Source organism: Stegodyphus dumicola, chromosome 10 (genome assembly GCF_044657685.1).
Source record: "Stegodyphus dumicola isolate Sdum_Otavi_A_Nest chromosome 10, ASM4465768v1".
NCBI classification, from domain to species: domain Eukaryota; kingdom Metazoa; phylum Arthropoda; class Arachnida; order Araneae; family Eresidae; genus Stegodyphus; species Stegodyphus dumicola.
Window position 1 is genome coordinate 41656521 of NC_140777.1, and position 14796 is coordinate 41671316.

A 14796-nucleotide genomic window follows, 5' to 3' on the forward strand; every position below is an offset into this window, starting at 1 on the left:
TGTAAAAATAATCTTTAGCAAGGCTTTACTATTATTTATCAACAGTATTATACATTTATGTAATGAGAGATGCATTATTTACCAAATCACCTAACACATTTTTTTAAATACTACTCAATCGAAGGTATAAGTTATTTATTGCAACAAAGTATGTGAGGACTGACTGCCTTTTTATTTCTAGAAAAATAACTAACTTCAGAACTGTTTAAACTCTTAGAACTTCCATCACAAAACTGCAAGCTGTGTTTATCGTGTCTCATTTTTCAGCTATTTTCAAATGGTTTAAAAAAAGTACAGTATCATTTCCTACAGTTTTACATACCAGCTAATGAGTTGTGCAGAGGAGGTATCAAGAAATCTAGTTCTAGATCATTTAAAGCTTCAAATACATCCTTTGCAAGTAAGCGCTTTCTATTTGCATCCTGAGAAAGACAGTTAGCACTAGGGAACAGAAAGGATTATATATATATAAAACAAGAATATTATACTGTATAAAGGATAATTACACTAATTACAAGGTACACAATATGCAACTTCTAACTTTTCTGTTAACACATGCAATAGATTTTACATAATGCTTATCTTCATAAGTTCTCTAAAAGAAATCATAGAAGCCAGAAAGAATACAAAGTTTCAAAAGTTTAAAGAAGGATGGAAAACTCAAAATCTTTATCATAAAACACTAGTTGTCCTGCTTTCATATTTAAATTGTATATCTAGTGAAACACGACAAAGGAATTCAACTTTATCGGTTCATTTAAATTATTAGAGTTAGAATATGAAGAGAGAAGACTTAGATCCTTTCTGGATCCAGTAGTAACAAGCTTGTGAATTTTACAGAAAGGGAAATTTTTATGATCTGCAGTGGATATTATTTCTGTTGTAGAATAAATAAAGAATTAATAAAAGCATCTGTACAGTGCTTATTAAGAAAAAAGATGAAGATAAAAATTTAATGATTCACTGAAATTTTAGTCTAGATTTGCTCTCATTATCTACAGCAGGGCTGGACTAAACTACATACCAGCAGGAGCCAAATGTTATCATTCAAGAATACTCAACAGTAGTAACTAGATTTCCTGAATCAGTTAAACATTTTAAAATAGTGAAACCACAATGAATTGAAAGAAATATATAGCATGCTCGTAATAAAAAGATTTTGCCTTTTATTTAGTTAATGTGACTATTTTTTGTTGCATTCACAAAAATATACTCTTATGCTACATAAATATTAAACTTTTCTTCTTAATGCTTTTATATAACAAGCATTTTCTTCTGAGTTCCAATATATCCTTCCCAAGGTTTTTTTAACTAAGTTTGATAGAAGTGATTTGAAACTGAAAGACATGATGGTCTTTGCAATACAGTCAAAAGTCGTTAATCCGGACTCGTCGGGACTTCGGCGATTCCGGATTATCGATTTTTCCGGATTATAGATCATCAGTTTAAATCTCGTAAGATGGCATGCAGAAATTCTAAAATTAAAAATATGAAACCATAATTTATGAAATAAAGAACAATTATGATCTAAAGGGTATCAAATTTTGCAAAAAGAAAAAGCTTAATATTTATTTGTTTACTTTATTAAACATTTCTTTCAATGTAAGTTGTTTAAGTTTTGCTTCGTTTCATGTGATAATACTTTCTCTTTAATTCTATTAAACAGATATAATTTTTTGTTCAGTTACAAAGTTCCGCTGTTCAAGTCCTATAATTGCTGTGTCGAGAACACCGACTAATTTGTCAATCGAAATTTTTTTGTTTTCAATAACCTCTGTCACTTTCTTCGCTTCGGAAGCGAATTATAATGACGAGGAACTTGTTTTAAATCATATCAAAGACGGAGCATATCGAGATAAAATACTACATTTGGTAAGGAATTATAAGCCAAATAAAATAAAAACATCTGCGCTGAAGACAAGGATAGTGCTGACAGATCAACTTCCAATTCATTACGCGCCCGCCGCAGCGTTCCCCCCGCCGAGCAGCGTGAAATTGATAAACAGATTTCGGATTTCAAAACATACTTTCGCTTCAGATCCTTTACATATTAACAAATATATATCGGAAATTCTATTTGATATAATCCAAAGTTTAAGCTTACTTTTATAAAATTGCTCTTACAGTCTGCAAAAAATAATAAGCCGGATGCAATTCGAAAATTAAGGAACAACGCAATCATCAACATTAAGTGAAATAGATAATTAGATAATTTTAGCTTATATGTCCATTATACATAAAACGCGCACGCGGAAACGTATTCTGCACTTGCGCACACTCATATGTGCAGTCGTAAAAGGTCTTACGCGCACGCGTAAACGCCTATGCGCATGTGTCAACGCGGCGCATGCGCAGAAAGTTTTTAGTTTTGAGGTCCGGATTATAGATCATTCTGAATTATGGGTGTCCGAATTAACGACTTTTGATTGTAGTATTTTGTATAGTAAGCTTTTCTTTTTGAGCAAATAGCAAGGCAGTCACGTGAAAAATACATTTAGCAACTTTTCTTTATCCTTTCACATCTTTCCACATTTCATACATTTATGCAATTCTTTCAAAACATCAATAATCTGCTTCACAACAAGGCACTTGTATGAAAACAATACAAATAAGCGCAACAGGACAGCTCATGCTTGATAAAAACTGCAATTGTGATAAGAAAATTACCATTTAAATAAACATTAACTTATCATGTTTTATGAATAAAAATTAACAGGTTAATTTTTCTCATTAGGCCTAATGCAAATTACATTTTTAAATTGCTGATAATTCTATAACCACTGCATGCAGATCAACTAAAGGCATAAAAACTTTGAACAAAACATAACAACATAATTCAATCATTTTTAAAGCAAAAATAATAATAATAATAATGCACAATTTTCCAATATATATGAAATAATAAAATAAATAAATAAACAGAGCTCACCGCAGCATTACCTCGTGTGGAGGGAGGGTTCATATATATATATATATATATATATATATACACACACACAGGGTGTTTCAGCAATTCAGTTACAAACTCTCAGGAAAAATACAGTACACCTAGACGATGGAAAATCACATAGCAGTGCATGGTCGGAAATGCTTTCCTGGTGCAGTAGTGATGACGCAAAACATAAGAAAGGATGGACATGAACACGGTGAGAAAACATATTTATTATGTTAAGTGCAGCTAAAATGTTGGGAATGTTAAATTTTCGCATACATTAACAGCCTAGATGTGTGTCTTCACCTGAATGCAATGTATCCTTAACACTGGATTGGCAGGTATGGTTCAATCATTAGCCAGCAAGATACTACACCTCACTCGCATTGACTATGCTGGGGGTACGTCAAGACAAAGGTATACAACCGTTAACAGTGCTCAGGCCCCGTTAACAGTGCTCAGGAAATGCATCATGGCAGCTGCTGGGAGAAGTCTGGAACAAGCTAAGTTATTTACAGAACATCAGGTCATCCATGCACATCACATCTAAGGCTTACATCACAGTACGGGGTCATAATTTACATGTTATAAAATTCAATTCCTTCTTTGATGACAATTGTTATTGGTTTCCGTTTTCATTTCTTGTTTTCTGCTGTACTAAGCATAATAAATATGTTTTCTCACCCTGTTCATGTGATTTGTTTCTTTTCCTTTGTATCATCTCTAACAACTCTATGAAAGCGTTTCTGACCATGCATTGCTGCGAGATTTTCATTAACAGTCCAGGTGCACTCTTAACTCCCCTGAAAATTTGTAACCAAATTGCTGAAACTCTCTGTATATATATGTGTGTGTAATATAAAAATATGTAAATCAAATTTATAATTTTAATTATTAAAATTATAATTTTGCCAATACCCTCACAATTCCCTCCCCATTCTACAAATAATGCCTTTTTCTGTACCGCATAATGCTAATGACATAACTCAAACCGAAGCCTTCTCTTAACAGGCTGACATACTGGATAACTGGGCAAACTTTTCATCTAGCTCTCTTGCCACTAGTAAGGAACTACTTAATTAACCAACTTAGCCTTTGCTCGCTATTGTCCATTGTTCTAAAAATATCATCTTTATATTATAATTGTGGGGTGCACAGAGCATCCACAATGATGATGTGCAATAGAAAAGAATATGTGTCCAAAGAATTAAATTATCAAGAAATAAAATTATGTGTAGAATTTACAGCTATGTCTGTCTTCGAGTGTCCTTGTTCCAATAGCACAGTAAAGCCTCTCAAAGTTATTACAACGCAAAGAACTATCACCAATATGTTGCAGCTTTCTATAAGTCCTCCTTTTAATAGATATATGTGTGTGTGTGTATGTGATAAAATCAAACTAAAGTTATTGACCAGCAGGAATTTTGATGGCATAGAAATGTTCATCCATAATGAATAGGAAGTTAGAAGCAAAGGCAGATTAAATCTTCATTTTTTATTTCAGCAAACATGTTGCGGTCACAAACAAGTTGGCACATTAAATGTGCCGACTGCAAAAAGTTTACATTTTATGTAAATTTGCAGTAAGAAAGAAGAAGCAGACAGACTGAGGTCAAGCTACGCAAAAGCATAGAAAGCAAGTGCGTTATGTGCAGAGTGAAATCTTAATTCAAACTGAGTTAGTTTTGGTTCTCAATGCATTTTGATTTGAATGGTTAATATTGCTTTAAAATTACTATTGGCTGTTTCAGTTTTAGTTCCATTTAAGTCATCAGAATTATGTAAGAGTCATATGACATGGATTAGTCTCGAAATGGCACAGTGCAAATAGTGGTTACTATTTTTAAAATAGAGAAGGAAAATTAATTTACGCTGCTAATTTAATCTTTTACATAGTCTTTATTTTTCTTACATATATGACATATGATATGACTGATTTGGAACTTGGTGATGGCGGAGAGATGCCTAGCGAAGAAACTTGACAAAACAGAGAGGGGACTAATTTAAATTACTAATTTATCAATTTTACTGCATAAATTGCTTTTCACTCAAAATTGAATTAGTGAAAATGCTTAATGAGTTCTTTGGTGCTCTGCATTGGTGTTTTTGATCCCTTCAATTCACAGAAATATTTGGCCTAACTTAAATTGCCAGTTTGGCATCGCCTTATTACTTGAGTAAAGGACGAAACACCTTCGTATTTATTTCTTAATTATTGTACATTGAACAGGAGTTGGTTTGTTCCCCTTGAAAAGTCAACTAATTTCCGATCAATAGCAATGATTACTTGCTCTTAATTTAATTACTTGCTTTTAATTTAATTTCTTTTTACAATTAAAATTTTGTTATTCATGATTTAATTCAAGTCCCCGTTAAACATTTTTAACAATTTACATTCAAGTTACATTAAAACATATTTTGGAAATAAATTTACTAACTATGGATTCACTCTTTTTAGATAATTCTACTAAAATTAATCTTAGGAGGTAATATAATCAATATTTCTTTAGTAAATAAATTATTATGCAATATATATATTATGTAAGAAAAATAAAGAATATGTAAAAGATTAAATTAGCAGCGTAAATTAATTCCCCTTCTCTATTCTAAAAATAGCAACATCTATTTGCACTGTGTCATTTCAAGAAAAATCTTGTCATATGACTCTTACATAATTCTGGTGATGTAAATTGAACTAAAACTCAAGCAGCCAATAATAATTTTACAGCAATATTAACTATCCAATCAAAATGCTTTGAGAACCAAAACTAACTCAGTTTGACTTACGATTTCATCCTGAACATTATGTACAGTAAGACCCCGCTTTAACACGGGGGATACGTTCCATCGAAGTAGAGCGTAATGCGAAACAGCGCTAAGCGAGGCTATCTTAACATGTAAATAATGGGGTTAGGGGAAGACGGATAAAAAATGGTTAGGCATTAAATTTAATAATGTTTTTTTAATAAAAATAAAATCAAACATTTATTTCTTACAAAAATAAAAACAATATAAACGCATATACTTTTAAAAACAAATAAAATTCTCAGTCAGATCATTCAGTCTATTCTGGGTTTCCAATTTTCTGCCTTTTTGTTAAGAAGGCATTATGATAGATTGGCTTAATGGCATATTGCGCTCAATTTCGTCGTCAATCCATATAGACAGTCATTTTTCCATTTCCTCTATAATGTTATTTCTAGAACGGGTAATTCTAGTTGCAGAGCTTGACGTAGTTGCAGTTGCCGATGACAGTATTTTTTCTTTATTCTTAAGAATTGTCCTTATTGTTGAAGTTGCCAAAATCAATGCAGCACTAATTTGAGATTGACGTTCACCAGAATCTAATCTTCTAATCACTTGCATTTGAGTTTCCAGTGAAATCCTTTTTCTGGTTGCTTTCTTTTCTTGTTTTTTATTATCACCCATGATAAAAACTAAAGATCATAATATTTGTCACTGTATTAATCGTTATAGTATTGTACAAATTTAAACTTGCAATAATGTCAACAAATGTTTCAAATGATAAAAATGTGTCCACCAAGAAAGAAACACAACTACACTGTTTCGGATATGTTATTTGGAAACCTAGCGCTGCACACAATTTCGGAGAATCCCCGGGTTGAAATAAAAGAGCGCTAAAACGAAACAGCGCTTAACGAAACAGCGTTAAGCGGGGTCTTACTGTACTTTCTTTCTATGCTTTGTCTTAGCTGTACTGCAGTCTGTCTGCTTCTTCTTTTTTGCTTCAAATATATCAAAAAATGTAAGCCCTTTGGAATGAGCACATTTAACCCCTTCGTGCCGAGTAACACAAACACGCGCTTATCGCGAAGGCCAGCAGTGTCTTACGCGAGCGTCTGTCCAGGGACGGGGGCTTTTTTGTTATTAAACCTAAATCCATGAAATTTCCGAAGTATCAACGCATTGTTTAATAATGCTCTATAGAGTATTTAAACGGTTTATGCTTTATAGATATTTTTATATATACAGTGGTGGCCAAAATTGTGGACACTTTTGGAAATTTTTATGTTTTTGAACTTTGTATGCTTATAGGAAATGTTAAGTTTCGCAAAATGCAAACTTTTATATATCATTTTAAAGAGAATTTATTACTGAATTCAATACAAAACACATTCAATTATTTGCAATACAAAAAAAGTTATATGTACTATAATATAAATGAAAACACAGTTATGAAGTGGTTTGTAGTGTCTAGCTTTCCTGGCCAATCACTGTTCTTGTTCTGAAAACCAATCAAATGTTAGTAACTGCCAGTAGAAGCTGACATCATGTTTACACTTGAAACAATTCATTATTTTGCTTTGTTCTGTAGGAGGACCTGTTTCTTATACACTGCAATTACAAGTAGTAATTTTTGTAAAAATTTTTAACATTTGGTCAAAAAGCAATGAAATCAAATAAAACAGTAGATTGGACACCTAGGAAGAGATGTAATATTATTGTGTTATGAGAAAGTGGTCTTTCCTATGCTGAAATTGCAAGACAGGTGGGTGGTTCAGTGACTACATCTGGAGTCAGAAAGTTTTGTTTACGATATCAGGAGACAAATTCAATAAAAAACAAAGAAGGAAAAGGCCGAAAACGGTGCACTACATCTATTGATGACAGAAGAATAAAAAGACTATGTCTCCAAGATAGAAAAATGTCATCAGCGGCCATCAGGAGTGATCTGAATGATTTTGGTGTTTGTCAGTTCAAGAACAATCAGGAGAAGATTAACAGATGTTGGACTGAGAGGTAGAATTCCACGAAAAAAGCCTTAACTTAATTTTCAGCAACAAAAAAAAGACTAGAGTGGGCAAAGGAACACATTAATTAGACAGATGATCAGTGGTCAGAAGTTATATGGAGTGATGAAACTAAGATATCGTTATTCGGTAGTGATGGGCGAAAATATGTAAGACGTAGAATAGGAGAAGAGCTACATCCTGACTGCATTCAAGCAACTGTGAAGAACCCAGTTAGTGTTATGATTTGGTCATGCATGTCAGCAGATGGTATTGGTCGCCTTCATGTCATCGATGGGACATTGAATGCCAGAAAATACATTGACGCTATTCTAGAACCAAAACTTCTACCTTCCATCAGAGATCTCTTTCCCAACAATGTTTCGTTTATTTTTCAGCAGGATTCTGCTCCTTGCCAAACGGCCAAAATATCGAAAGAGCGGTTTTGTACAAAGAGCATTAAATTGTTGTCATGGCCAGGAAACAGTCCTGACCTCAAACCTATCGAAAATTTGTGGCACCGTTTGAAAACTCTTGACCGAATGAGGCGCCCATCAAATAAAAGGGAACTAATTGAGGCTATAATTGTTTCCTGGCATCATGTAATAACCAAAGAAGAGCTTAAAACTCTTGTCAGCTCAATGAAACGTCGATGTGAATCTGTAATAAAAAATAAAGGGTACCCTACTAAGTACTGATAACTCGCTGCAATCATCACTATCTAATGTATATCGATAACTATTATTGCTTAACTTTTTTTGTATTGCAAATAATTGAATTTTGTGTTTTGTATTGGATTCAGTAATAAATTCTCTTTAAAATGATATATACAAGTTTGCATTTTGTGAAACGTAACGTTTTCTATAAGCATACAAAGTTCAAAAACATAAAAATTTCCAAAAGTGTCCACAATTTTGGCCATCACTGTATACTTTAATTACCTTATTTCTTGTTTAAATGCATATTTTACACATTTTATTTTCATTACTCACCATTTTATGACTTTTAACATTATATATCTGAAAACTAAATATATTACTTAAAATTCTCTTTTCGTATGAAAAATTTGAAAACAGGGATCTACACACAGTCCTGCGTTACATTCCTTGCACTCGTAATAACTCATTTACCGTTTTGGAGGATTTTTCCGGGAATGTGAACAAACGAAGCATCGTCGTCTCATTTTCTTATCAGTCTCTTCTGAACAAAGTTTTGGAAAATGTCTTTCAGTTAATCTTTCAGAATCGATATCAGAATATCAGAATTTCAGAATCAATATCTGAAATATTTTGCATCATTTCTGCTATTTCATGCTCTGTTAAACATTTTCAACGCTTCGACATTGCAACGGTAAAAACAGAAAGAATTCACGTCTAACAAGATCTAATTATTTTCTAAGAACTGAACTGCAAACCGAAGTACCCAACGCTTTAGCGAAAATAAAACTTCTCTACTTACAATAAACAACTACCACGTGCGAATTTAAAAACACGTCATACATCATGCCATTTGGAAACATTTATTTCCCCTTTTGTTTATATAATCAAAAACACATGTATATGAGTCATGCTTCTCTCATTTCGAGTAGAAGGTCTAATGTACATGTATCTGAAATCATATGGACATACAGTGCCATCTTTTGGCAGAAATTATAGTTTTTAAAACGTTCCAGGACACTGGCACAAATACGTGACAGTCGAGGCTGAACGGGAAAATGCTCTGCCACGCCTGCGTGTCGGCTGGGAAGTGAGTGTGTTTGTTGCTAGCACGTAGACATGACAGTCGGCGCGAAGGGGTTAATGTGCTGACTTGCATGTAGCTGCGACATGTTGCTGAAAATAAAACTGAAGATTATGGATCAACACTTCTACGCCGTCAAAATTCCTGCTCCTGAATTTTGCAGACCACAGCTTTGGACGTAAGTATATTTCGTCCTTATTTTGTTTTATTCTTTGATCTTTGGAAGACCCATTTCAGTACGTATTTATTATGTCTCTTTTGGTTCTTCTCCTTAAAAAGTTTATAATTTTCTAATTAGAGCATTTTTCCCTTAAAATTGTGTAATTTTTAGACTAATAGGTTCTTTAGCTTGTATACATTTTTTGTTGTTTAATAGTACGTTTTACATTTACAATTTAAATTACAGCTCGTCAATAGCCTTTTATCTATTTTATTTGAATTATACCTTTGCATAAATGAGCTTACTTGTAGAGCTTTTTATAGTTTAATAGTAAGTTTTACATTATCAATTTAATTGCGCGCGTCGGGAAAAGAGCGATATAAGTGGGACTTACCAAACATTTTTAGATCATAAAGTTAGAATTTTCTAATAGTGAAATTGTGTTTATAGTCTCAATTATTATCGTTTGATGAAAGGCACTATAGGTAATAACTTGATTAGAGTTTTGAGCTGCTTTACCCTTGATAAATACAGCGCAAACCTCGAATTGAGCTATGTGTAATGTGTATACGAGCCAGTTTCCCTTAAAAAGTCCTCCACAAAGGCATCCCTTCCCTTGGGCAGATAGCCCTAGAGTGCTTTGCCATTATTAATAAAAACCAAAACCAAACCTCGAATTGAGTTATTTACCATTTGCTGTAATTTTTTGTACATATCATGTATTTTTGTAATATGTTTAATTTTTACAACATTCCTTTTATAATTCCTTGTGCATTAAAATTTAATTTTTTCTAACCCTTTTTGATTTTGAAGTCATCTCGACTTGTAATTTTAACATTCAGTTTTTACGAGTTTTCTTTCACTACTTTATTATTGTTTCTAAATGTTGAATGATTTTACTTTTTTGCTAAGGAACTATAGAGTCAAATGAATTTTTTAGCATAAGCTTTTAAATGCACCTCTTACTTGTAAAGTTTTTTAAATAATTTTTGCAGCTCAAAGCGCAAAATTCTTGACCATTAAGGTCTCTCTAATTCATTCAATACAATCTGTTTTAGAAAAAAGTCCTTTATTCTGTACATACATACAAGATGTCACACAAAAAATCATTCAAATGGATTCTACTCTGCTCTTAAAGTGAATTAATCACTTTATCAGATTTGGCATTTTGGAGAGCAGTTTTGTAATGGTGTCTCGTTAAACAAAAATTACCTTCTGCATCATGCACTAATAAAAATTTATAATAAATCAAACTACAGATTATCATCAATATATTGGACACAATTTTTATATCTGCTCTGTTCAGGTATTAAGAATGTCTATACAGTCAAAAGTCGTTAATTCGGACACCCATAATTCGGAATGATCTATAATCCGGACATCAAAACTAAAAACTTTCTGCGCATGCGCCACGTTGACACATGCGCAGAGGCGTTCACACATGCGCGTAAGACCTTTTACGACTGCGCATATGAGTGTGCGCAAGTGCAGAATACGTTTTCGCTTGCACATTTTATGTATAATGGACGTATAAGCTAAAATTATCTAATTATCTATTTCAGTTAATGTTGATGATTGCGTTGTTCCTTAATTTTCGAATTGCATCCGGCTTATTATTTTTTGCAGACTGTAAGAGCAATTTTATAAAAGTAAGCTTAAACTTTCGATTATATCAAATAGAATTTCCGATATATATTTGTTAATATGTAAAGGATCTAAAGCGAAAGTATTTTTTGAAATCCGAAATCTGTTTATCAATTTCACGCTGCTCGGCGGCGGGCGCCTAATGAATTGGAAGTTGATTTGTCACCACTATCCTTATCTTCAGCGCAGATGTTTTTATTTTATTTGGCTTATAATTCCTTACCAAATGTAGTATTTTATCTCGATATGCTCCGTCTTTGATATGATTTAAAACAAGTTCCTCGTCATTATAATTCGCTTCCGATAGCGAAGAAAAGTGACAGAGGTTATTGAAAACAAAAAAATTTCGATTGACAAATTAGTCGGTGTTCTTGACACAGCAATTATAGGACTTGAACAGCGGAACTTTGTAACTGAACAAGAAATTATGTCTGTTTAATAGAATTAAAGAGAAAGTATTATCACATGAAACGAAGCAAAACTTAAACAACTTACATTGAAAGAAATGTTTAATAAAGTAAACAAATAAATATTAAGCTTTTTCTTTTTGCAAATTTTGATACCCTTTAGATCATAATTGTTCTTTATTTCATAAATTATGGTTTCATATTTTTAATTTTAGAATTTCTGCATGCCATCTTACGAGATTTAAACTGATGATCTATAATCCGGAAAAATCGATAATCCGGAATCGCCGAAGTCCCGACGAGTCCGGATTAACGACTTTTGACTGTATATATTTCAGAATATATATAAATAAGCAAGAAATAGAATAAGAAAGTATTGAACTTTATCAATTACAAAATAAATAAAAGATATAAATTATCTAAAATTAATAAAATGAATGTAAAACTATTTTAAAATAAAGCTCAAACCTAGAAGTAGCATATAACACAAAAACACTTGCTGCTTTTGATAATGCCACTTTTGCACCATCAGTTACTCGAACACCTTCAGGAATCTAAGCAGAAAAAAATATGATTAAAAACTTTGCTTAGTTAAAAATATACAATATGACTATACTTATATTTATAGGGTGTCTATAATTAATAAACCCTATTTCAAAGCTTCTGAGGTGCTAAGTTTAAAATCTTTTTTTTAAAAAAAAAGTATCCCCTACCAACTTTGCAAATACAAAAAGCTATAGGATTTCTACACACACACACAAAATAATAATAATAATAATAAATAAATAAATAAATAAATAAATAATTACGAAAGAAAAAGTGGATACTTCCTTATTATAGCTAACCGCAAAACTGAATGGCTAATCAACCGAAATGTTTCGTTCAATCTCACCATGTATTCTTATACCTTGCTACATGTTACACTTTCGTTGATTAGCAATTGAATTTGAGGGACTGCTATAATAAGGAAGTACCCAACTACTTCCTTATTAAAGTGGTCCTCAAGATTTGAATAGCTAATAAACCAAAATATTTCAGTGAAATCTCGCCACGTGTTCTTATATCTCACTACATGTTGCATCTCGTTTGATTGGCAATTAAATATGGGGGGAGGGGCACCTTAAAAACAAGTATCGAAAAGTGTAAAGTGAATTAATTTTAATGACAAAATCAATATATATTTTAATATTCTGAAACAATTATTATGAAAAATATGCAAGGCAAATTTATTTTTAAATTCATTTTAAAATAATTGCAGTACCATTTTTGATTTTATTTAGAAGTGTTTTATAAGATTTATTATCTTGTTAATTTTTCAGAATCAAAATACTTTTAAGTCGCCAAAACGAAAAATAACTACACAGCCCCTTAACTGCCACGGGCGTATATATACGCCTTGCTCAGCCGATGCATTAACTGCCACAGGCATATATATACGCCCTTCCCAAATACTATCATTTGCTTTGCGCTGCCACCAGTAAAATTATTCATAAAGCTTTGAAATGCAACACCACAATGACCTTGACGAAGTATGCTAAGGAGGATACTATTTCAGAGAAGTTGGGGAGAAACTGGAGGGAGGGATGTGTCTAAAGGCGTGAAAGTAATGACTGCGCAGTATTGGCTGGTGTTGTTTGAGTAAAACGTATTTTTTTTTATTCTGTGTCCTCTGTTTTCATTTACTTTTTGTAGTAGTTTCCAGGAATAAAGAAAGATATAACGGATGTTTCAAACACATTTATCTTTTTTGAATTATTTTTTTATGAACTGCTCGGGCTTCATATTGTTACTAAAACTAATCGTTTTGTAGACGAGTATATGAACTAACACCTTGCAAACGAAAAATCAAGAATGAGTATATGAACCAACACCTTGCAAATGAAAAATCAAGAACAAAATCATGGCATTCAACCAGTTCAGAAGAAATATATATTTTTTTAAGCATACTGATTTCACAAGGTATAACACTGAAACCTGATATTATACTTTACCTTCTAAAAATGAATTGATTGAAACTCCATTTTAGAGATCCTTTTTAATTATAAAAACATCATTTTTATTATTCTTACATCTTTTTCTTTTATTCTTTATTTTGTGAAAGTAAACAGTTTTTAGAAAGTAAAACTTGCACTTATTTTCCCCCTAATACATCGCATAACTACGCGCACCTGTGTGAAAACCGTAGCACTGAGAAATGAATCTTGTACATTTTCCGTGGCAGTTAAGGAGTTAAAATATGATAGGGAAATATGATATTTAATGTCATTTCTTATATAATTTTAACATATTACAATTATTTTAATGATATTCATTAATGTTTATTATGTTTGTAAAAACAATCATCGAAAATTTTGAAAATCTTTGAATCAAAAATTTTGTATGTAAATTGATCTTAAAATTTCCAAAATATTGATAGTCACCAAATTTACTAACATATTAAAAAAAAGAATACATTGTACCAATTCCAAAAAGGGAAAAGTTGCTTTAGATGTAATATTTTTTGAACTCTTCGTTTGCTAAAAGAAATAACTTCAAAATGTTTCAATCAAGGGAAGGAAGGAACTCACGATTTGTGCTAAGTGTTAAAAAAAGAAATTTGCATTTCTCCCATTCACGATTGCGCTGAGCAGAAAAGGTGAACTACATAGCCAAGTGGAAGGTTCCTCTCGATGGAGAAAGATGAAGAGAGAACGGGTAGTTTGTCTTCCTGATTCTAATGGTGCTGAAGTCTGACCTCTGTGCTATGCCTGTCCGATGCTGTTTGCCATTATAACCAGCAGATGTGATTCTTTCAAGATTGGTGCAGAAACATGAGGCAAAGAGTCCTAATAAGGAACAGCATAGTGTGGATAAGAATCTATATAAGCATTCTGGATTAGCTTTGTACATCGCCATATACCTGCCTAAATGAATGGACTGTTAAGCAGGATCTAGTCGCATTGTACCAATCTAGTACATACGCATGTTATCCATCGTATAATTTCATTAATGTGTCATATTCTGACACGTATGTTCATCTACGTTGTTAAATCTTAAGGATAGAAAATCACTGATTAAATTTTATGTTAATTTTTCAACTTAGCGCAGTTTATACTTCTTTAGCAGAAAAATCTCGGTTCTACACCCACCACTATGCATAACTCTCAAGGTTCTTCAAATACA

At 32.3% G+C, this 14796-nt stretch overlaps 1 protein-coding gene across 1 annotated transcript in view; it reads right to left on the reverse strand.

The window, feature by feature from the left end:
* LOC118190787 (DNA polymerase epsilon subunit 3-like) overlaps positions 1-14796 on the reverse strand; it is a 39884-nt gene that overhangs the window by 7013 nt on the left and 18075 nt on the right. Inside the window, exons 3-4 of the mRNA XM_035361562.2 lie at positions 12103-12188; positions 323-441 (exon numbers count right to left, since the gene is read on the reverse strand). Coding sequence (XP_035217453.1) covers positions 323-441; positions 12103-12188 — 205 coding nt within the window. The remainder of the gene's footprint in view (positions 1-322; positions 442-12102; positions 12189-14796) is intronic.